Source organism: Brassica rapa, chromosome A05 (assembly GCF_000309985.2).
Source record: "Brassica rapa cultivar Chiifu-401-42 chromosome A05, CAAS_Brap_v3.01, whole genome shotgun sequence".
NCBI classification, from domain to species: Eukaryota; Viridiplantae; Streptophyta; class Magnoliopsida; order Brassicales; family Brassicaceae; genus Brassica; species Brassica rapa.
Genome location: NC_024799.2, coordinates 3,911,140 through 3,931,520, shown reverse-complemented (window position 1 = coordinate 3,931,520; position 20,381 = coordinate 3,911,140). Strand labels below are relative to the sequence as shown.

The 20,381-nt window shown below is 35.1% G+C and overlaps 7 protein-coding genes and 3 non-coding genes across 14 annotated transcripts; 3 read left to right on the top strand and 7 right to left on the bottom strand.

Moving 5' to 3' along the window:
• Positions 1-320: 320 nt before the first annotated feature.
• On the bottom strand, positions 321-3,591 carry LOC103867155 (copper transporter 4). Of its 2 annotated transcripts, none has more exons than XM_009145193.3 (2): positions 2,080-3,591; positions 321-1,253 (listed from the first exon to the last, which is right to left on the bottom strand). In XM_009145193.3, the coding sequence occupies exon 2, from the start codon at positions 1,033-1,035 to the stop codon at positions 586-588; it is 450 nt and encodes a 149-aa protein (XP_009143441.1). In that variant the 5' UTR covers positions 1,036-1,253; positions 2,080-3,591; the 3' UTR covers positions 321-585. The 2 variants fall into 2 exon arrangements, with proteins under 2 accessions (XP_009143441.1, XP_009143443.1); XM_009145195.3 differs by having other exon boundaries at positions 321-1,228.
• An 80-nt stretch (positions 3,592-3,671) lies between these two features.
• LOC103867154 lies at positions 3,672-6,042 on the top strand. 2 transcript variants are annotated; one of them, XM_033291058.1, is made up of 3 exons: positions 3,672-4,776; positions 4,842-5,017; positions 5,206-6,042. In XM_033291058.1, the coding sequence occupies exons 1-3, from the start codon at positions 4,456-4,458 to the stop codon at positions 5,207-5,209; spliced, it is 501 nt and encodes a 166-aa protein (XP_033146949.1). In that variant the 5' UTR covers positions 3,672-4,455; the 3' UTR covers positions 5,210-6,042. The 2 variants fall into 2 exon arrangements, with proteins under 2 accessions (XP_033146949.1, XP_009143440.2); XM_009145192.3 differs by having other exon boundaries at positions 4,842-6,042.
• Positions 6,043-7,607: 1,565 nt separating this feature from the next.
• Positions 7,608-10,186, top strand: LOC103867151 (phosphatidylinositol:ceramide inositolphosphotransferase 2). 3 transcript variants are annotated; one of them, XM_009145190.3, is made up of 12 exons: positions 7,669-8,019; positions 8,088-8,177; positions 8,453-8,539; positions 8,623-8,691; positions 8,767-8,847; positions 8,926-8,997; positions 9,068-9,128; positions 9,202-9,301; positions 9,375-9,470; positions 9,559-9,605; positions 9,686-9,795; positions 9,877-10,186. In XM_009145190.3, exons 1-12 carry the CDS (start codon positions 7,987-7,989, stop codon positions 9,949-9,951), a joined length of 921 nt encoding a protein of 306 aa, XP_009143438.1. In that variant the 5' UTR covers positions 7,669-7,986; the 3' UTR covers positions 9,952-10,186. The 3 variants fall into 3 exon arrangements, with proteins under 3 accessions (XP_033148768.1, XP_033148767.1, XP_009143438.1); XM_033292876.1 differs by having other exon boundaries at positions 7,651-8,019; positions 8,767-8,997; XM_033292877.1 differs by lacking the exons at positions 9,559-9,605; positions 9,877-10,186 and having other exon boundaries at positions 7,608-8,019; positions 8,767-8,997; positions 9,375-9,558; positions 9,644-9,795.
• Positions 10,187-10,243: 57 nt separating this feature from the next.
• On the bottom strand, positions 10,244-12,183 carry LOC103867153. The gene is made up of 2 exons (XM_009145191.3): positions 10,930-12,183; positions 10,244-10,569 (listed from the first exon to the last, which is right to left on the bottom strand). The coding sequence occupies exons 1-2, from the start codon at positions 11,313-11,315 to the stop codon at positions 10,323-10,325; spliced, it is 633 nt and encodes a 210-aa protein (XP_009143439.1). The 5' UTR covers positions 11,316-12,183; the 3' UTR covers positions 10,244-10,322.
• Positions 12,184-12,428: 245 nt separating this feature from the next.
• LOC103867150 lies at positions 12,429-18,428 on the bottom strand. The gene is made up of 5 exons (XM_018658832.2): positions 16,749-18,428; positions 16,408-16,657; positions 16,012-16,167; positions 15,699-15,910; positions 12,429-14,030 (listed from the first exon to the last, which is right to left on the bottom strand). Exons 1-5 carry the CDS (start codon positions 16,923-16,925, stop codon positions 13,671-13,673), a joined length of 1,155 nt encoding a protein of 384 aa, XP_018514348.1. The 5' UTR covers positions 16,926-18,428; the 3' UTR covers positions 12,429-13,670.
• LOC117134521 lies at positions 17,888-17,982 on the bottom strand. Its single transcript, XR_004458706.1, has one exon. It is a non-coding gene; the product is annotated as a small nucleolar RNA snoR27 (small nucleolar RNA).
• Positions 18,036-18,133, bottom strand: LOC117134520. The gene has a single exon (XR_004458705.1). It is a non-coding gene; the product is annotated as a small nucleolar RNA snoR27 (small nucleolar RNA).
• Positions 18,175-18,268, bottom strand: LOC117134519. Its single transcript, XR_004458704.1, has one exon. It is a non-coding gene; the product is annotated as a small nucleolar RNA snoR26 (small nucleolar RNA).
• A 258-nt stretch (positions 18,429-18,686) lies between the features above and the next one.
• Positions 18,687-19,559, top strand: LOC103867148. The gene has a single exon (XM_009145187.3). The coding sequence runs from the start codon at positions 18,731-18,733 to the stop codon at positions 19,421-19,423; it is 693 nt and encodes a 230-aa protein (XP_009143435.1). The 5' UTR covers positions 18,687-18,730; the 3' UTR covers positions 19,424-19,559.
• Positions 19,462-20,376, bottom strand: LOC103867149 (protein transport protein yos1). Its single transcript, XM_009145188.3, has 2 exons — positions 20,180-20,376; positions 19,462-19,834 (listed from the first exon to the last, which is right to left on the bottom strand). Exon 2 carries the CDS (start codon positions 19,821-19,823, stop codon positions 19,587-19,589), a length of 237 nt encoding a protein of 78 aa, XP_009143436.1. The 5' UTR covers positions 19,824-19,834; positions 20,180-20,376; the 3' UTR covers positions 19,462-19,586.
• Between the last annotated feature and the right edge of the window lie 5 nt (positions 20,377-20,381).

Here is a 20,381-nt window from a genome sequence, read left to right as displayed (position 1 = left end):
GGGGGGGGGGGGGACTGTTCAACAAAACCAACTTGTTTAGTATTTCACCGTTTTGTTGGTTCATATAATTCCCGAGTGAGCAGTGAGCAAACATAACCCACACCAAAATTGTCTTTATGAAAAAGTAGATGGTATAAAATAAGCATTTTGTTTTCTATTATTATAGACAAAATCACTCGGATCAAAAGGCAGAAGACATCTTAAGTAATATATTAGAGAGATGAATTAATTTAGTTATCATCAATTGATTTTAGGTTGAAAACTTATCAGACTCAATATCTATAATACGTACAAAATAGTCGGAGAAATGACGAAATAAAAAGACACATGACTTATTTGAATTTGGTGGTGATATATACATTCCACGAAAGAGTATTATTGACTTTTGTATAATTCGTTGAAGTTATCACAAAATAAATCAAATGAAAACCAAATAACAAACGGGCCACTCACCCAATTCAACGTTGTATCATAAACAACTCTCTTCTTTCATTCATTCGAAAGAACACACAAATCAAATAAATAAAGAAACAAATGACTTCAGTTCTCGTTGGGTTAGGTTAAAACCCAAAAAATGCGGGATTCTTACCCGTCAACCCGACCCACATTCCGAAACGCCCGGCCACGAAAAACGACAAAACCAAAAGCATGCCCCAAAATAGCTGAGATGAAAACACCACCATTGAACGAAACAACGGCTAGGATCACAAGGTAGCTGAAGCCAGACTTGACCGCATACATACCCGTACGAAAGGCCACCTTAGCAACCTTATCAGCCTCCGGTTTGATGGAAGCCGCAGCGTCAGAGCACCGGGTAAACCACTCAGCTAAGAACGCCAAAGAGAAGACAAATATAAGCGCAAGAGCATACATCGAACGGCTAGAGCCAGGCCATCCATGGAAAAGCACTTCGCAGTTATAACTCCAATAGAAAGTTGGGTGTATCAGTGACGGTCTGTGGGGGGTCTGCACCTGCGTTTGCGTTGTGGTTGTGTTCCATGCCTCTACTACGACGTTGCTTTTACTTGTCAACATCTCCTTTAATTTGGGGGTAAAAGGAGAACTGGGAAGTCGTTGTCTTAGTGGAAATAGGGGTGTCTCTAGTCTCTCCTATAAAAAGTGTTTCTTCTTGAGGCAAAAGATCGGGTCCTACGAATTATATGCTATGTTCTTGTTATGAAGCAAACTCAAGATTTGCTTGTCGGATTTTTCTTTCAAAAAGCTAGCCCTGTCCATCAATAAAGTATATGGCCCTGTAATTGTATATTTGTAACCAAAATTCGATTTTAGCTTACAAACAAACATATTAATGCAAGATATATATATCGTATGCTAAGTAGCTTATTACGTAAAGTATCTTTTGTACGTCAAATATCTTCTTTTTTTTTTCTAAATTTTTTCCTTATACGTACATAAATGTATTTTATTTTCAAAGTAAGAATAAGTTTATCACAAGCCATTACAAAAAGAACAACTGAAATTTCTTAGAGAACTCTTACAAAAAAATTGGGGATATACAAAATAGTTAATTTTAAGCATTTTGAGTTAACTTTTAGTATGTTCTAATGATATTAAGAGAAAGAGTTGAAAACAAAGTAGTTACTTTTTTGACAATTTTATGCATGTTCTAACCACACAACTTCTTCTGAAGAAGCTTAAAAACAAAAAGAAAAAAGAATTATAATAATCAAAAAGAAAATTAAACTTATTGTGTAAGCACAAGGACATGGTGAGTCTAATATTAGGATTTAAATTTAGATTTTGCCGATGCATTAGAGGAGATTAGCTTTTTTTCAATAGGAAGGGGTTTGTTAATTACCATTGAAGTCTAATGGTTCTTGATGATGATAAATAAAATAAAATGTTACCATTAGTTTTAAATTAAATTATAGTGTTTTGAAACTAAAGATATGCAATGAGAAAGTAGAAACTTTTTACCGATATTAGACATAACCAAACCCAATTAAAAATCCGATAGTAGATATTAGACATAACCAAATCCAAAAAAATCTCATCCAGCGTGTGAGTGAAGATCCTCTCCTTCACTTGACATTGGTGGGATGTTTCAAATATTCTTACCTCAGCGTTCTCAAACATAACATTGGCGGATGTGGTGAATGTAACTATCCGTCTTAGGATGAACAAGAACAGACGTGAGAAGCGGCGGCCGAGGAAAATAACTTATGAGAAATGCTTTAGGGTTGTAGGGTAATAAGTAGATCTCAATGGGCCGATTATAGGTTGATAGTAATGAATGGGCTGGACCCGCTTTGCATACCTTGGCATGTTTTAAATTTGGGCTTATTAAAGAATGGTGTGACTAAACATTTCATATACCATTATACTTATTTATGAACAATTAATTTTTTCTACCCTATCGTCCTTATATGCTTTAACATTAATGAATCTTCTTCGGTGAAACTCATTTTCTCAACGTTTGAATCAAAGTAGCACGTATTAGAATTTTGTTCTTCATGAAAAACATGAATCAATTAATCTACAACATCATTATTTAATTTTCTTTAACTATCTAATCTATTAATTTAGAGTTCTATTTTTATCTACTATTAAAAAATTGTCATTTTGAACTAAAATAAAATCATACATATCTAATTAATTATTAATTCCCAACAAAAAGAATGACTATATATTGATATATTAGGTAATTTTCTCTTTAATGCATTTGTTCAACGTAGTTTATTTTTAACGGGTTTACCCGCGCAATAATGAAAGACATCGAATTACTGAACCCAAATAATTATGGAGTCAATGGAATTATTACTGTGTAACAATAGGTTGGTGACTACAATATATATAAAATCCATGCCTAAATTAACATTAAACTTACTGAAATTGTATTTATTAATATGTACTCTCATCAGACACAGAATCCGTTTGGACTTGAGTGGTGGTTTTAAAGTTCTTTGCTTCTGTCCGAATCTACACACTAAATAACAATCTTCTTCTTCTTCCTTCGCCCTCTGCTTTTTGATTTCGCGCCACCAGTCTCTCTCTCTTTGTCGCGCAACTTTCTCATGGAATATCTCTGATCCGCCTGAGTTTTTTTCTTGGTAAGTGGTCCCCGCTCTACTCTATTTCTCGTGAGAAACATGTAAAAGGGAAAGTGTGAGTTTCTCTTTCACACTTTTGATGATCCATTTGGTAGCAATCGTTGTTGACTCTCCCAAGGCTTTTAGACCATCTCCAATGGTTTCCCTTATTTTTTCCCTCAAAATGATGTAAACTCAAATTAAGATTGTGATTTGCTCCAATGATTTCCCTCATTTTCTCCCTTAATTTTTATTATATTCATTTTTCAACTTTTTATTTATTGCAAATAACACCTTTTATTTTATAATATTTTAGACTATACTCATTTATTTTTAAATTCTACAATTTAACCAAACTTTAACTTATAAAAAAAAATATTTATTATATTAAGAAAGTTACATAACAACATACAAAGTAATAGTAAAATTTTACTTAAACAATACTATTATTATATTTTTTCCACTTTGTATTAGTTATGTATCTCGATGGTATTGTTTTCTATTTTATTTTCTTTTAATTATATATTATAATTTATAAAATTATAAGTATATTTTAATAACTAATTATTAGTAATTATATTTTTAAAAGTTTAATCAGTATATACATATTGGATATAAAGTTATAAAAATTATGTTTAATGTTAATGTTTTGTTTATGCACAAAATAAAGATTGTCAAAAGTAAAGGACTATTATGTAAATAAAAAAGCTTAACATTAAAATGAGGTTGTGAATAGTGTTCCCTCAAATTTGAGGGAATACTGTTCATATTCTCATTTTTTTTCCTTCAAAATGAAATACTATTGGAGATGGATTTCCCTCATTTTTTGATATTTTCCCTCATTTTGATGCACCATTGGAGATGCTCTTACACTTACATCTGAGAGCTTTGTTTTGTGGTATATCCTCCAAGCTTTGTTCAACTCAATTTTGTCACTCTAATTCATTGATTTCTCTAGTGAATTTCAGTGCATAACTAATCTTATTTTCCCCCCCATTTTTATGTTTTATAGTTGCAGAGTGTTGATTCTAAAGGTGGATGAAGAAGAATCATCTAAGATTTAGCACTAGTGAATGCAATATAGAGCCATTGCTTTGAGGTTGCAAAGATGGTGAGGCAACAAAGAGCCTCTACGGTTCATGAGGATAGATATCATCGACGCAAAGATGAGCTGGTGAAGCGTGATATGTTGGATCCACCAAGCTATCTTCGACGAAGAAGAACTCAAGATATCCGTGGAAAGGCCTTGAGTTTTTGGTGTTTTGGATTGGAAACAGTTTGAACATTCCAAGGTGGATTCTACTTCACAAGGAACCGAAGGAACTTTGTGTAGTTATGACACTGATCCAATGGAAGCTTCTACAAGCTCCTTGGAGCTAGATTTATACATACCGTCATCGGTAAAATGAAGACTAACTCGGACTCAGCAACGCGCAAATCAGAATCTGTTTTGTTCGGTGTTGAGACAAACGAAGAGGTTGCAGCTATTGTTCAGACAAGAAACAGAGTTCAGAAGCAGAGTATAACTAGTGTTATACTCCCGAGTGGAGCTCACACACTTCCTAAAGACGGTAACACCACCCCTTTGACGTTGATTAAGCGGTGGGAGTCCGGTGGATCATGCGACTGCGGTGACTTGGACATAGGTTGCAAACTCCGTGTCTTGTCTAATGATCATCGTACAAAGTCTCAAACTTTCTCTAGTTTTCAACTGTTTGATCATCAGGTAACTAGTTATGTTCAATGTATTGATGGTCTGAATCATTGTTAACATTCTTTAAATTCTTACAGGAAAAAACTGAACCAGCCTTCAAGATGGTGACACGCGACAATGAACTCCACTCTGCTGAGTTCGGTTCAACGGTCTTTATATTGGAAGCGTTCTTTATCTCGTTGGCAGTAAGAAATTATCAGAACTGGTGTGAAGAGGAGGAAGAAGTGGTTTTGAAGAGACAAACATCGAACAAGTACGCATCAAACCCACCGGTTTCTCCGATCGGTCGGGTATAGTGGAAATCATCTGGTTGAGCTGGCTAGAATTTAATACAACTGTAGTTACGATTTTATATAACATAACATAATAGTTTATAGTTTGCACTGCAGTGTATAAAAATAGTGAAAATGCATTTTTGTACCTTCAACATCTTCAAATCAGCTAATAAAAAACAAACCATCAAATCATTATTGGTTAATTTAAGCTTATATCTAGTTATTAATGGACTAATACTACATGGATCTAAGTATGAATCTACCTCTTATATCAGTCTAAAGGTAAGAAAATTAACTATTTGTTATGTGGTTTGCTTGAATGTTAACAACATATGAGGGTTGCTGCTTCGAATTGAAGATTATAAGATACATTCATTGTTAAATAACTTTGGTGTTGAAAATTATGATAGATTTTTCTTACTTCCCATTTCAATACATATGATGATTTAAGGAAGTTTTGTCGTTGTTTTCACAAATCCAATTTTTTTTTTTTATCAATTGTATTTTTATTATTTTATATTAATATTTAAATAAATTAGTTATCTGTGCATTGAGTTAAATGTCATATAATATGAACCGAAAGAGTATTTAACATGATATAAAAATTCTTTTAAGAAAACATTATTTAAAATTAGTATCTAATAAAATAATTGTAACTAGTGGACTTATACTACATTCATTTTGATAAATAATTTTGAGTTGAAAATTATGATACTTTTTATTTAACGTGATGAACATTCTAAAGAAATCATTATTTAAAAAATAGAAAGAATAGTTTTTTTTTCTTAGCATTTTACCAAAAAAAAAAATAGTTTTTTTTTTTGGTTTAGTTGAGGATAATAGACATCTAGACAGACAACTCGACTGATGTGAGGATACAACCGTATTTGACAGACATGCTTCACTGCTTTACCCAACTACACACAGTCCCACATGCTCCTTCCTCCAAAATCATGTCCCACCACGTGTAGTGTTAATCCTAAATTAATAATTTTAAACCTTTGTATTATGATGCAAATTGGCCACTACTAGCTCTACTCACCCGACATCACCTTTGGAGGTTTAAAACAAAGCGTCAATAACGGTTGGTGGGTTCTTCTTCTTCATGTCGTGACCATTGACTCCTTTTTAGTTTTATTGAGAAAATCCATTTCTGATAATTTTGAGGGTAGGACTTGTTTCCTATTAAGAATATACTCTGTCTCCAATTGGTTTAAAACATCTCAAGCCCCATTTTATTTCTATAGTAAAAATACTTCAATGTACTTTAACTTTCACTCTACATATAATAGAATAAACAATAAATTTACTCTATAAATAATTAATCTTACTTTTTGTTAATTACTATATTTTTCACTCAAAAAATAGAGCAGTAACCACTTAAAAAATTAATCATGATTAGTTTGTTATTGACGCATTTTAAAGAATTCCAATCTCACTAAATATTAATATCTCTAATTTTTTCTAAAAATATGTATAAAATAATAATTTTAATTTTTTTGTTCTTTTTTTATTGGGTAATTGTCAATAATAGCATCTTTTGAAGTTTATGTCTCAAAAATGACACTAGAAGGAGAAAGTCACAAAAATGACATTCATTAAAGGGTAAAATATCTCTAATACCTTTGGTTTAAAAATAAATAAACAAATAAAAATAAATAAAATAAAAATAAAAAAGGGCAATTGTCAATAATAGCACCTTTTGAAGTTTATGTCACAAAAATAGCATTAGAAGGAGAAAGTCACAAAAATGACATTCATTAAAGGGTAAAATATCCCTAATACCCTTGGTTTAAAATTAAATAAACAAACAAAAATAAATATAAATAAATAAAATAAAAATAAAAAAAAAAAAAGAAATTTTTTTTATAGTTTCAGATTATATTTTTCAGATTCAAAATTTTTATAATTTTTTTTGAATTTTTTTTTCGAAATTTTTTTTTTTATTTTTTTTTAATTTTCTTTTTATAATTTAAAAATACTTTTTGAAACTGTTTTTAAAATTTTTATTTTTATTTTAGTATTTATTTTTTATAAAATTTTAAACCCTAATTCCAAAACCTCACCCCCTTAACTCTAAACCCTAAGGTTTGGATTAATTAACCCAAGGGGTATAAGTGTATATTTACCTCTTTAATGAAAGTATTTTTGTGACTTTGAGCCTTGAGTGCTACTTTGGGAACAAAAACTTGGTTTGGTGCTATCTTAGTCTTTTTCTCTAAAAAAAATGAAAAAATAAATTTTTTTTATAGTTTCAGATTATATGTTTTCAGATTCGAAATTTTTATAATTTTCTTTTGAAATTTTTTTTTTGAAATTTTTTTATTTTTTTTTCAAATTTTCTTTTTATAATTTAAAAATACTTTTTGAAACTGTTTTTAAAATTTTTATTTTTTATTTTAGTATTTATTTTTTGTAAAATTTTAAACCCTAATTTCAAAACCCCATCCCTTAACTCTAAATCCTAAGGTTTGGATTAATTAACCTAAAGCGTATAAGTGTATATTTACCTCTTTAACGAAACCTATTTTTGTGACTTTGTGACTTGAGTGCTACTTTGGGAACAAAAACTTGATTAATTAATTTTTTGTTCTTTTTTTATTCTGTGCATGTATTTTTTTTGTTCAAAATGATTTTAATTTGTCTAAAATTGAAAATTTCAGGTCAACCGTTTCTCCGTGGCCCCTTTTTAAATCTTAGATTCTGCTAAAGGAAATCTCTTTTCTTCTTCGATCTCTCTCTCTCTCTCTCTCTCTGTTAATTCTTGTTCACTCGCTGCATCTCTCGTTCTTGAATCTTCGATTGACCTTCTCGATCGTTGACCCCTGAATACACTTTTCCGGCGAGACTAATAAAAGAACTTTACACAAAGATTTGAGTTTTTTTTTTCCGGTGGAGTGTTTTGTTTTTGAGCTAAATGATTGAGACACGACAAGAAGAATAAGATATGACTCTTTACATTCGTCGTGAATCTTCCAAGGTTCGTTATTTTACTTCTGTGTCTTTCACATTTTACTGGCTGATTCGTTTTGTTTTTTTTTTTATTAGCTGTGGAAGAGGTTTTGGTCGGAGATAGCAACGGAGATTGGTCTTCTCGCTGAGAACTGGAAGTACCTTCTCGCTGGCATTATCTGTCAGGTGAGCTTCTCATCTTTTGTTCTCATCAGTTTGTAATGATCAGATTGAAAACTTTACTTTTTATGGTGAGTGTTAATAATGACTCTTTGTTTCTACTTTGTTGGAGTATGATTAATGGGTTTTTTTTTGTTATAAATGGTAACTTTTGGAGAAAGCTTTCCTTTTTCAGCAGAAACAGTGTTCTTAAGGATTGTTTTCTTTACCAAATTAGTTAGTGCTTGGATTATACATGTTTCTTGAGTTTGTGTTGTTTTGACACTCTATGTTGTGTGCAGTACATTCATGGTTTAGCTGCTAAAGGAGTTCACTACATTCATCGCCCTGGACCCACTCTCCAGGATCTTGGCTACTTTCTTCTTCCGGTTTGCCCCTGACATGTCTGCTGTACATGCTCATTTATTGAATCAGAGTAATGTGTTATAGCTTTGGTTATTCCATTGTACAGGAGCTTGGTCAAGAGAGAAGCTACATAAGTGAAACCGTCTTCACTAGTGTTTTTGTTTCTTTCTTCCTGGTGAGTCTTTCAGCATTCATAGTTTCTTCACTGGACTTTCGATATTGATACTTCTTGAGCCTTTTATTTTTTCAGTGGACTTTCCATCCATTCATCCTGAAAAGCAAAAAGATATACACTGTCTTGATATGGTGCAGAGTTCTAGCCTTCTTAGTTGTAAGTGTTTTAAGTTTGCTGAGGTTACTTTTTCTTGTCAGTTTTGAAGTTTGTCGATGTTTCTATTTTTTTTTTCAGGCATGTCAGTTTCTCCGTGTTATAACTTTCTATTCCACTCAGCTTCCTGGTCCAAACTATCACTGTCGCGAGGTAAAAGCAACTGAGATCCTCATGTGTGTGTCTTATGAGTTAAGCTTATGTGTTCCTACTTTTGCAACAGGGCTCTAAAGTTTCCACGTTGCCATGGCCCAAAAGCGCTCTTGAGGTTCTCGAGATTAACCGTGAGTCTGCATTATCCACACGCATCTTCTTTGTTTTGCTTGTGTTCTCATGTGATGATGTTAATCTTATCAGCTCATGGGGTGATGTACGGATGTGGAGACCTGATCTTCTCATCGCATATGATATTCACGCTTGTCTTTGTCCTCACTTACCAGAAGTACGGCACTAAAAGGTATAAAACTTCTTCAACTCTTTAAAAGCTTACTTTGTAAAAAGACATCTCCGCATCACTCCTTCTGTCTCAGGTTCATAAAGCTGTTTGGATGGCTCATTGCTTTCGTGCAGAGCCTCTTGATCATTGCCTCCCGTAAACATTACACTGTCGATGTTGTTGTTGCCTGGTATGGTTTTGCCATCAAGCAACAAATTAACCGCAACTGGATACAAAGATAATGACTTATTGTTGTTTTTGATTCTTTCTCCGTTTAGGTACACTGTTAACTTGGTTGTGTTTTGTCTGGACAAGAAACTACCAGGTTTGATCATATCTTGTCTTGTGGTCTTGTTTTGGCAGAGAGACTCGGTTTCTCATATCTTCTTCTTTTACGTACATCAGAGTTACCAGATCGGACCACGGTGTTGCTCCCAGTAATCTCTAAAGAGAGAACTAAAGAAGAGAACCACAAGCTGTTGTTGAATGGGAACGGTGTTGATCCTGCTGATTGGGTAAGCGCATCTGAACCTGTCTTGTCTGAACCAGTCACATAGTTTGATCTTTAATGCTCTTTTTCTTTCGGTTGTGTTTAGAGACCAAGGGCTCAAGTGAACGGGAAGATAGATAGCAACGGAGTTCACACTGATAACTCATTGAACGGCGCATGAAAACTCGCACCAGACTTGGAGCAAGAACTATATATATGAATACAGCTAAGCAATGGCGTCATGAAGACATGATGGTCATTGCTCATGAAGAGAACTCTTATAGAGAGATGTTAGGGCTATGCTACTCTGTACATTTTTCAGTTCCTTGTCCCCCAAGCAATGACTTGTTGGATCACGTTGTTTTTTATTTTTGTTGTCAATTTTATTATTATAAGAAACGTTGCTTTTTATTATCCTCTCCAGATTTAATCATTCATTTTTTTTTTTTTGATAGTTTTTGTTTGTTTACATATATACAAAGAATCAAAAACTCTTGATAGTAAAAATATGTTGTTTGAATGCAAAGAAAGAGCGTAATGTATAGTGAAGTTTCAAGAAGAAGATGAAACATGGAAATGGAAGAGCCATGACACGACGAAGCCAAAGACCATACAAGCTAACACTATATTCACCACTCTCTGTGGCTGCCACCTGTTCTCTATCGCCATTGCTGCTGCTACGGCCGCAGTCTCCTCACCGCCTCCACCGTTTCTCACCTCTCTTTCGTCCACTGTTGACGTAACCATCTCGTTTGCACCGCCCACGTTTTTGGCTACCGATTGACAAATCTCGCAGATTCTGTTTCAGTAATAATATGTTAATCTTCCTATAACCTAACAAAGTTTTGGTGTTTAAGTCGTCACGGCAACATGTGCATATAACACATCAACACCAAAAAATTACGTGCTTAATTATAAAACATTATTTTTAAATAGAAATCAATAAAACGTCCAAAAAAAAGTATAACTAAAGAGTGAAAAAGTTAATAAAACCCCGTAATTTATTGCAGAAAGAATCATAACAAGATCTTGAACACGTTAATAACAAAATCTTAAGATTTTGTTTTTTTTTTTCTTAAAAGTAATTAAGAACTCAATTAAACAAAAGTAGAACCACTAAACCAAAAAAATAAAGAGGAGATAAAAGTAGGTTACTAACTTGTCGCCTTTGATCTTGAACCAAGTTTCGGCACATTGTCTATGAGCAATAGCCAAATCTTCCTTACACGAACACCCTAACTCCATCGCACCTCCACCGCTCGTTTCCACCACCCCTAAATGACATATCCTACAGTCTTTCTCCGGCGGCGCCGTCGCATCATCACCCCCATCCTCATCCATCTCCGAGGAACTCATCACGGACGACACTTTCCTCGACTCTCCTCCTTCGTATTCGTACGGTCCTACTCCCGTGGTCGAATAGAAGTATGAGTAACATGACGTCATGTCCTCCCCGTCTGAATAATATACGCTGACGTCACTTCCACCGAACGAGCGGCGGTGATAACCGTACGCCGCTCCTTGTTCTAAATCGATCTCTGTCATTATACTAAGCTGGAAGATGATGTGGTTTTTTCTTTAATGCCACGGTAATAGAAATGAAATGATTTAAAGAAATGGGTTTAGGTGGATTTGGTGATTTTCTCCAACTTAAAAACTTTTAAAATGATTTAATTTGTGAGAAACTGTGTAACGAATTTGAAAGAGGAGTAAGTGATGGGGGTGGTGGAGCAGGAACAAGCTTGAGAACAGAGTGATGATGTCACTATGTTATGAAGGAAGAAGATATTGTTCTTGGATCAAGAATCAACTGTTATATATAACAAAACGAAATAGTGACAGATTAAAGAGAGATAAATAAAAAAAAAGAGAAAAGGGAACAAGTTTCTACCCAAGTTTAAGGGATGTTGGTTCCGAGTAGAGAGATTTTGTACAACGTTTAAGCGACGTGATCTTCATCTTTGCTATGTGCACCGCATCCAACGGCTGATATTTCGGGATCGAAGGATTATCTGCTTCCAAAAATTAATTTCATGGTTGAAGACCCCATTATATCCTCGATTCTTTTTGAAAAACAAGCAAAAATAGAAACAATACAGGGGTGGTTATGTCATTACGTTATAGAATATATCCAGTTTTGGATTTACTTTGACCCATTCCTTCTTCCGACCAATCTAATCACGGCCTGATCTCTTTGGATTGAATTGTACTTTGTACCATCTACGGTTTACAATTGGGTCTATGTACATTGTAGGAGTTGTTGTCTTCTTTATTAGTCTAATTGAGTTGTTTAAGCAACTAAGTTAGATAAAGTTAAATTTAATATAATTACATTAATCTCAACACCAGGTGCATATTTTCACTCTCAGACTCTCTTGATTTTTGTTATTTTTCAGGCAATTAATGTCATCTTCAATACATACTTTCTCCACAAGTGTTTTTTCACACAGCATTGTCATTATATGTGGAAGCTATACATATACCACTTAAATCTTGTATGAGTTAGCAGTGGAACATCCAAAAAAGCTACAATGTATTAGACTATCCAAAAAACAGATCTAATAATTAGATTAAGTTTTTCTTTTATGGGGAAGAAAGATATTTCAAACAAGTAAGGAATAACGATATTTCATAAAGCCATACAGATTAAAATTAAGAAAGAAATGGGAATCTCATTTTCCACGTCAAAATGTTGAGCCACCAAAGGAATAAAAGAAAGAAAGAAACAAAAAGAGTAAAAACGAATTTTGACGGGAATTAATTTAAGTAAACAACATATTATTAAGTTGGTGGGTCTGGTTCTAGTGGACAAGACATACCTATTCTTGTTTTCATTTGAATTATTTTTTTGGATTTTTGTTCTATAAAAATGTCGACATATACTTTAAATTAGTACATTATCTTACGTGAGAGTTAAGTAGTAAACTAAAAGAATCAAACTTTTAACTATTTGTTGTTCGTATTAGAGGTAGTCAAAACGGTATTTAGACGGTGGTTGCTCATAGACTATGGTAATTATTTATGCGTTGGAGTTAAGCATGTGTGTTATATTAAGTGGAGTGGAGGTAGACGGTTTTGGGTGGTCCTATGCAGATTTAAACGAGATCTTAGACAGTTCTAAATGGTTTCTTTTCTTTTTGACTCTTTATGGTTTGTTCGTTAATGAACATAGAAAGCGACAACACAAGTAGCTGTTCAGTCTGAGCAGTTCATGCTCAAACTGGAAAAGTTGTTTATAAAAGACCAGAAACTGGACGTATCTAGTTGTTAAGTCCTTTTTTTTGGTCAGCAGAAACATATGACTGGTGAGTTGGTGAGCCAATTCAGGTGGACAGCTTAAATGATTTACAAAAATGTTTACAAAAATGTTTTATGAGTTTTAACTTTTATATAAGAAATGATATTATGTTGTTCATCAGTAGTTATGGTCTAACTTGAGTTACAAGTAGTTTTCATTCATTTCTCTCTCTAAGCTCTATAAAATTATGCTAGGTCTAGCATATACTCTTATTCGTTTCAAAATAGATGATGTTTTAGGGAATTTTTGATATTTTAAAATAGAAGATGTTTTTATATTTCATTGTATCCTTTAACTTTATCAAAAACTATGAATCTTTTGATAGCAAAAGTATACACTCAGTAACATTTTTGAATATAGGGCAGAAGACACAAAAGGGGGTTCTTCTGCTTTACATTGTAAGCCATCAAAAACGTGGAGAAGCTGTAGTAATTGGCTTGATTCAGATAGTTTAAGTTGTAAAGAACATCTTAAAGAAAAAAAAAACTCATATTCACTTAACATGAGACTAGTTAGGAGCCAAATAAATAAATGAAGGATTGCATTCTTTAATTTCAAAACTGTGTGATCTACATTACTGTTAAAGCTTTCTAGAAGCCTGCTTAGGCTAACTGAAAGGAACAGTTTGATGGTTGTGGCAGGCAAGGGTCTGGCATTCCTTGACAAGCAATATCGAAATCGACAAGCACTTCCGAGAATGGAAAGTTCTCGCTCAGAAAATCTATATCAAACAAATCAACTTCTGCTTCGGAGCCAGATGAAGAAGTCGAAACAAAATCTCCAGAAGCAGGTGGGGATAAGTTCATTGTTGCTTCAGCGTCATCGAAGTTGAGACGTCCTTTCACATGATCTCTTTTACTCGACATCTTTGCATTAGACTTGATTGGGGAGAAAGAAGAAACCATATGGCTCCTTTCCACAGTGTAAGAAGGATTTTGCTTGTGAGGACTGACTGTGATTCTTATTAGAGCCCAAAAGAAGGAGCCCAATGCAATCTTCAGAAGCCCAAAGAAGTGACAACAAGTTCAAGTGTTTAGGGTTCTAGAGTTTCATATAAATATGACTGTTATGAGAATGTGTTTTGTAACCTTGCTGCTCATAGAAGCAGCCTCCATTTAAACACTTTATGAAATCAAACCTTTGTTTTAGTTCTTGAAGACAAACACAAAGCTTCTCTCTTTCTTTATATCTTTGCACAATAAAGCTCTTTGAGCTATGTCTTTATCTCTTTAGTTTGTGTCTCAATAAGTTCTTCTAAGACACAAATCTTTCTTATTCTCAAATGTTATCATGGTATCAGAGCTTCAGTCGGTTCTCATGGGTTATCCTATCATCTTCTAGCTTCTGCACACTCTGTCTAGCCATCCCAACTTTCCACCAAACTCTATTAAAAAAAAAAAAGAAAAAAGAAGGAGTTCAAGGTCGAAGCTTTCATCAGATCAGAGTCTCCTATTCATGTTGAAGTCCGAGACAAGACCAGACTGGTTCCTTGTTTGAAGAAACGTCATGTTGTCACCAGATGCGAGCTGCCTCTTGTCTTTGTTCCTGCAACGGACGAATACACTTGCAACAAGATGTTCTCGTTGAAGTTTCAGACAGGTCTCAAACTAGTTAGAGAAGAATGAAGACTTATTCAGCTTCCTCACCACTTATTCACGGTATTATCTCTGTTTCTTTTCTTGAGACAGAACAGTGGATGAGAAAATATATATGTCGTGTGCTGGATTGAGTTGATGCTGGTTTAGATTCTGGTTAAGATAGGTTTGGAACAGACAAGTTGAAAGAGATAGGCTTGTTTGGATTTGTTATGTGTGGAGTTGGATGCAAGTCTCTGTCTTTAATACTAATGCACACAAGGTGCTCGGTGAAATACCAATGAGACAGTCAGATTGTTTAGTGGCAGAGTTTTTTGGTAGTATACTGATGGGAAGCAGAGATTGAGTATAGTTTTATTGGTAGGTATGGAAAGAGAGTTTTTCATGAGACACATTAGAAGAATGAAACAGGTAAAGTAAACCTAGATTCATAGTGAGACAAATAGGCCATAATTATACCTCTGAGTGAGATCAACTAAGCTCTCCAAGTTCAAGAGAAACCTCTGAGTGAAGCCATGTGATACTCTCCAAGTATAGGTCTGAATAGATCTCACACTAATGTTTGTCTACAATGGTGAGTAGAGCCATTTGCCAACACCTCAAGCATCCTACTTCATCTACTTATGCTCATCTCAAGCCATCTCCATCTGTGCTTTCAAACTCAGCGTAGCTGCTCTATCCACGCTAAGTTTGCGGGGGAGTATTAGAGCCCAAAAGAAGGAGCCCAATGCAATCTTCAGAAGCCCAAAGAAGTGACAACAAGTTCAAGTGTTTAGGGTTCTAGAGTTTCATATAAATATGACTGTTATGAGAATGTGTTTTGTAACCTTGCTGCTCATAGAAGCAGCCTCCATTTAAACACTTTATGAAATCAAACCTTTGTTTTAGTTCTTGAAGACAAACACAAAGCTTCTCTCTTTCTTTATATCTTTGCACAATAAAGCTCTTTGAGCTATGTCTTTATCTCTTTAGTTTGTGTCTCAATAAGTTCTTCTAAGACACAAATCTTTCTTATTCTCAAATGTTATCAATTCTCTCCTTAGTGACGATTGTGCAGTTTGTAGGAGTGATAGATACATCACTCTGAGGAGATACTTGACTTTGTGGTGTACTCAGACAAGATGGATTGGTCGGAGGTGACAAGTCTGAACTGTCAAACAAACACTTTGCCACACTTGATGTGATAACAGATGACTCATTAGCTACATTGTTATCCACCTTAGCAGCTCGTGGTATCTTTTTTCTTCCTGTAATAAAGACACAACACGACGTTTAAGGACAAGCAATGGAGACTTAAAAAAAAAATCAGCATTCAAATGAAAAGAACAAGACTTTGCAGTAGACCGACCTTTATTAGAATCTGTAGGAGCAGCTTCTAGAGAAACCTCAGGACTCTTTCGCTTTTTGGTAATAGATTGACTAGAGGGAGCTGTGAAATTCCCAACTCTTTTGTTTCCTGGCAATGATGCTGACATAAGGTTAGGCGTGTTATGCCCTGAGCCGCCTGAAAATAAGAAATATATCATTTTCCATTAGAAAAAATATAAAATCAGGATACAACAAGCAAGATCAGGTTATTTTATATAATTTCTTTGGATACAAATGAACCAAGTGTGAGACTTTGGCACAATAAAGAAGAAACCTTACTTGTACATAAATTGCAAAACCATAACGGATACTAACAAAACAATCAGCTCAAGCAGCTTCAGTCTCTAAACCAGACCGTGTGGCAGTAGTATAGTACCTGAAGGAGAGACGCTGATGTTGTTTGGTTGAGAAGTAGAGGCAACCATTTGAGTAGCCGCGTGAGCTGCCGTCGTAATCGCTGGAGGTGGAAGAGCAGATGCGGTGGAGTTGTAAGCGTTCATGACATTTTGCATCCCATGTAATAGATTCTGAACACGAGTCTTCTCTTGATCCACAGTGACTTTGTGCTCCTTGAGGCTGATGTAATCATTCAAGATATCACCCAGTGGTATCAAACTGCACGGAGCCTAATAAACAGAGAGAATCTTATAAGAAAACCATTAAGAATCAAAAATATAAAAAAAAATGAAAATTTTCAGATGAGTATTATTATTTTACTTCACGGAGTGGAGATTTGGAGATGAGAGAAGAAGCTTCGGATCTGAAGATGGATCGCGTCTCTAAGAAACGATTGTCGCAAAGGTATCGATCCACGAGGAAGGCGACTTGCACTGGAGTCACTTTACCCTTGCCTACTACACGCTCTGAGCTCTTGGATCTGTTCGACCTCGCCATTTTTCTCCGATTTAATCTTCGAAGTGAAGCGATTTAGCAAAGAGAACAAAACAAAACGGGAGTGGAGATAATCTGGAATTAATATATATATAGAGAGAGAGAAGAGAAGAGACGATGAGATTATAAGAAGAAGTAAACGAAGGAGCGGGAGGGGAGCGGGAACATTTTCGAGCGCCACTGGTTACGTTGGTTTAATTTCGCATTTTTGCGTCTGGTTCTCGCGGTAAAAATCCGATTTTTTTTTGTCCTAAGGGTCAAAATTAGAGTACTGAACCGTCCGGTTTACTAATCGGGCCGGTTTGTCTACACAAATAAATCCTAGTGGTTTCTATATGGATATCGTTGGATTAATAATGTCAAGCTGTCTACGAATATGATAAAATAACGTTTGTTTTCTCAATGGCAGATTGTGATTTCATTAGCTATACATCTAGAATTGGTGTATATTATTTTTATTGTTTTCCACTGAATGATGCTTATATTTTTAATTTCGAATTGTTTTTTTATATTTTTTTTATTGTGAATTGGTATTTTATAAAGCCTATTATTTTGAGTGATAAATGTATAATTTTGAAATGTTAGCGGTTTAATTATGTGAATTATGAAGGTAATAATAGTCATGTGAACATTAATAGGGCCTAATAAATGTATAATTATGATATGTTAACGGTTTAATAGTCCCATTTACAGCATCACAGCTCGTTTCTGCTCAATATTATTCACCATTACATTGACTGATATATTTTTCATCCGTATACACAGTATTCACCATCACAATGTTTATGAATGTGTGGTTTCTAAAACAATATTCATTGGTTCGCCTTATCATTTGTGTAAAAATTTCTGACATTGGACATCTAGTTAACCCATAGTTATCTTAATGTGTTTTTTTCTAAGTTCAAAAAAAAGTTCATCAATAATCCCAAAGTTATCTTAATGTATCATGAACAGATCAACTGAATATCAGATCTCAGCGTTTCTGTTAGTATCTGCAACTCCTATTTTGGAGATTTTAAGATAGATAACGCAGTTTTTCAATTAACATCATCGATCTGATTCTAACATCAACCAAAAGCTATCACCATTACATGTTTATCAAAAAAAGCAAAAGCTGGATCTCGGTTCTTTTTATTGTTTCTTCAAACTCCTTGAAGGAGATTTGCAGATAGATAACGCAGTTTAATAAACTAATATATCATCGATCCAATCCGTAAATGAATATCAAAATCAAGATTTGAGAAGAGGACAGGAGAATCTCAGAATCGAAAACCCCATTTTTATCTTCACTAGCAATCAAAGTGCAAGGATAACAATTTTTCATGGAATTCATCACCGATTGCTCCACGACGCTCGAACTAGAAAAGAATCAAAACAAGCCTCTAGAAAAAATCTATCTAAACGAATCTTAACCATCAGTCAAGGCTTGGAGAAATATTTATACATGGCGCCGACAAGAAAACAAGACAAAACCTACTTCTCTGTTTGGTAACGAATATATCTTAATCGATAGTACGGACAGGGCTAAAACCTTTGATACTCTTAACTGCGTGCCGTTTTACCTAACATACGTTCTGTTCTGAAACACCCGAGCATGGGCCTTACTAAACGATCATGGGCCTTTGTACCAATGGAAGTAACTCTCTGAACCACCACACAAAACAGAAACGTGTCAAAACTGCTTCTGTCTAAATCTTGGCCACCATGCAAATACTAACAATGACGCGTCGTCGTTACAAACTTCTCGATGTTTCCAAACATTCCATTTGAGTTTATCCATATCTTCGTTATATACACAACCTTATCAAATGCTAACCACACATTTGCGTTTCGCAACCGCAAGAACCAAACTGATAAATAACAAAACCTGTAGGAAACCTTTTCTTGGCAAAGCTTACATAATGGGAATGGTTTTTGGCAAAATCTCCGTGGAGACACCCAAATACACCGTGGTCAAATCCTGCGACGGTTACGAGATCCGTGAGTATCCACCCGCCGTTGCGGCCGAGATCACTTACGATCCTTCTGAGTTCAAAGACAACAGAGACGGGGGGTTCACGGTCTTGGCCAAGTACATAGGCGTGTTCGGCAAACCGGAGAACCAGAAGCCTGAGAAGATCGCCATGACAGCTCCGGTGATCACCAAGGAAGGGGAGAAGATCGCCATGACAGCTCCGGTTGTGACCAAGGAAGAAGGTAGTGAGAAGAAGACGGTGACGATGCAGTTTCTGTTGCCGGAAGTGTACAAGAAGGCGGAGGACGCGCCGCGTCCGACTGATGAGAGGGTGGTGATTAAGGAGGAAGGAGGGAGGAAGTACGGCGTGGTCACGTTCAGTGGAACCGCGGCGGAGAGTGTGGTGAGTGAGAAGGTTAAGAAGCTGAGGAGTGATCTCGAGAGAGATGGGTTTAAGATCACCGGAGATTATGTCCTTGCTAGGTATAATCCTCCTTGGACGTTACCTCCTTTCAAGACCAACGAAGTCATGATCCCTGTTGAATGAAGAAACTCTATCCAAAGTCTTTTCAGAACAATAATGTATACAGGTTTTGAATTTTAATGAATTAACGACAAAGTACTTGTTCCGACAAGGGTTAACAAAAAAAAAAAAAGAAGAAGAGAAGTGTGTTTGGGTTGAATTATTAGAATCTAATTTTATTTTGTTATTAACCGGAGAAGAGCTTAAAAACGATGACGATTAAGTTGAAGAGCATGAGAGGAAGCCTCATGTAGTGGCAGGCGTGGATGAGACCAACGATTTGGCCTTTGAGGGAGTTTCTTTTGCCTGTTTGGTGAAGCTCTGTGAGTGTCCATCCTCTTGGAGCTAAGAAACGGTCTTCGTTGAGGATAGCTAGTGCGTTTGCGAATAGCAACAACCCTTCCATCAGTGTCCAGAACCCCATGATGTATTTCTCTGTAATACACAACACCAAATGGTTGAGAAAGATCAAGAATCATGGGGGTAAAGAGAGAGAGATAATCTCTTCAACAAGCAACATAATCACCTAGAGAGAGCTCCAAATTCAATCAATCTGTTGCATTTTAGATCATACAGATTACATTTTTTCAATCATACATAAATTGACTCAGATTCAATCTTAACTATACTAATCTCTCAATTTAAAGGATTTCTAGTTAAATTCGAGCTAACTCATCGATTGATTGATCTACCCGTAACCTCAGATCCCAAGACTAGAGATTTCAAAGCAAAGATCGACGTTTCCACCACGAAAACTAAGAGAGAGAGAGAGATACTTACATGTGTGTTGAAATCCACGGCGTCGAGAATCGAATTGAAGCGAGATTGATTGAAAGGTTATAGATCACCAAACCTGCAAATATGATTAAAAACCAGTACCGGTTTTTTCGAGGGTTGACCCGACTAGAAGATGTTCGGGTCAGGACCCGATTTATGACTCTGTTTAGCATTTTGTATTTTAATAATTGTATGATCAATAAGT

Coding starts and splice junctions, on each gene's coding strand:
- LOC103867153 (XM_009145191.3), bottom strand. CDS start 11,315: ATGACAGAGATCGATTTAGAACAAGGAGCGGCGTACGGTTATCACCGC. Junction 10,570..10,929: donor TTCAAGATCAAAGGCGACAA/GTTAGTAACCTA, acceptor TTACTGAAACAG/AATCTGCGAGATTTGTCAAT.
- LOC103867150 (XM_018658832.2), bottom strand. CDS start 16,925: ATGGCGAGGTCGAACAGATCCAAGAGCTCAGAGCGTGTAGTAGGCAAG. Junction 16,168..16,407: donor CATCAGCGTCTCTCCTTCAG/GTACTATACTAC, acceptor TCTTATTTTCAG/GCGGCTCAGGGCATAACACG. Junction 15,911..16,011: donor TCCTACAGATTCTAATAAAG/GTCGGTCTACTG, acceptor TCTTTATTACAG/GAAGAAAAAAGATACCACGA.
- LOC103867154 (XM_009145192.3), top strand. CDS start 4,456: ATGAAGACTAACTCGGACTCAGCAACGCGCAAATCAGAATCTGTTTTG. Junction 4,777..4,841: donor TTCAACTGTTTGATCATCAG/GTAACTAGTTAT, acceptor AAATTCTTACAG/GAAAAAACTGAACCAGCCTT.
- LOC103867148 (XM_009145187.3), top strand. CDS start 18,731: ATGCTAACCACACATTTGCGTTTCGCAACCGCAAGAACCAAACTGATA.
- LOC103867149 (XM_009145188.3), bottom strand. CDS start 19,823: ATGGGGTTCTGGACACTGATGGAAGGGTTGTTGCTATTCGCAAACGCA.
- LOC103867151 (XM_033292876.1), top strand. CDS start 7,987: ATGACTCTTTACATTCGTCGTGAATCTTCCAAG. Junction 8,540..8,622: donor TTGGCTACTTTCTTCTTCCG/GTTTGCCCCTGA, acceptor TCCATTGTACAG/GAGCTTGGTCAAGAGAGAAG. Junction 9,302..9,374: donor CAGAAGTACGGCACTAAAAG/GTATAAAACTTC, acceptor CTTCTGTCTCAG/GTTCATAAAGCTGTTTGGAT.
- LOC103867155 (XM_009145193.3), bottom strand. CDS start 1,035: ATGTTGACAAGTAAAAGCAACGTCGTAGTAGAGGCATGGAACACAACC.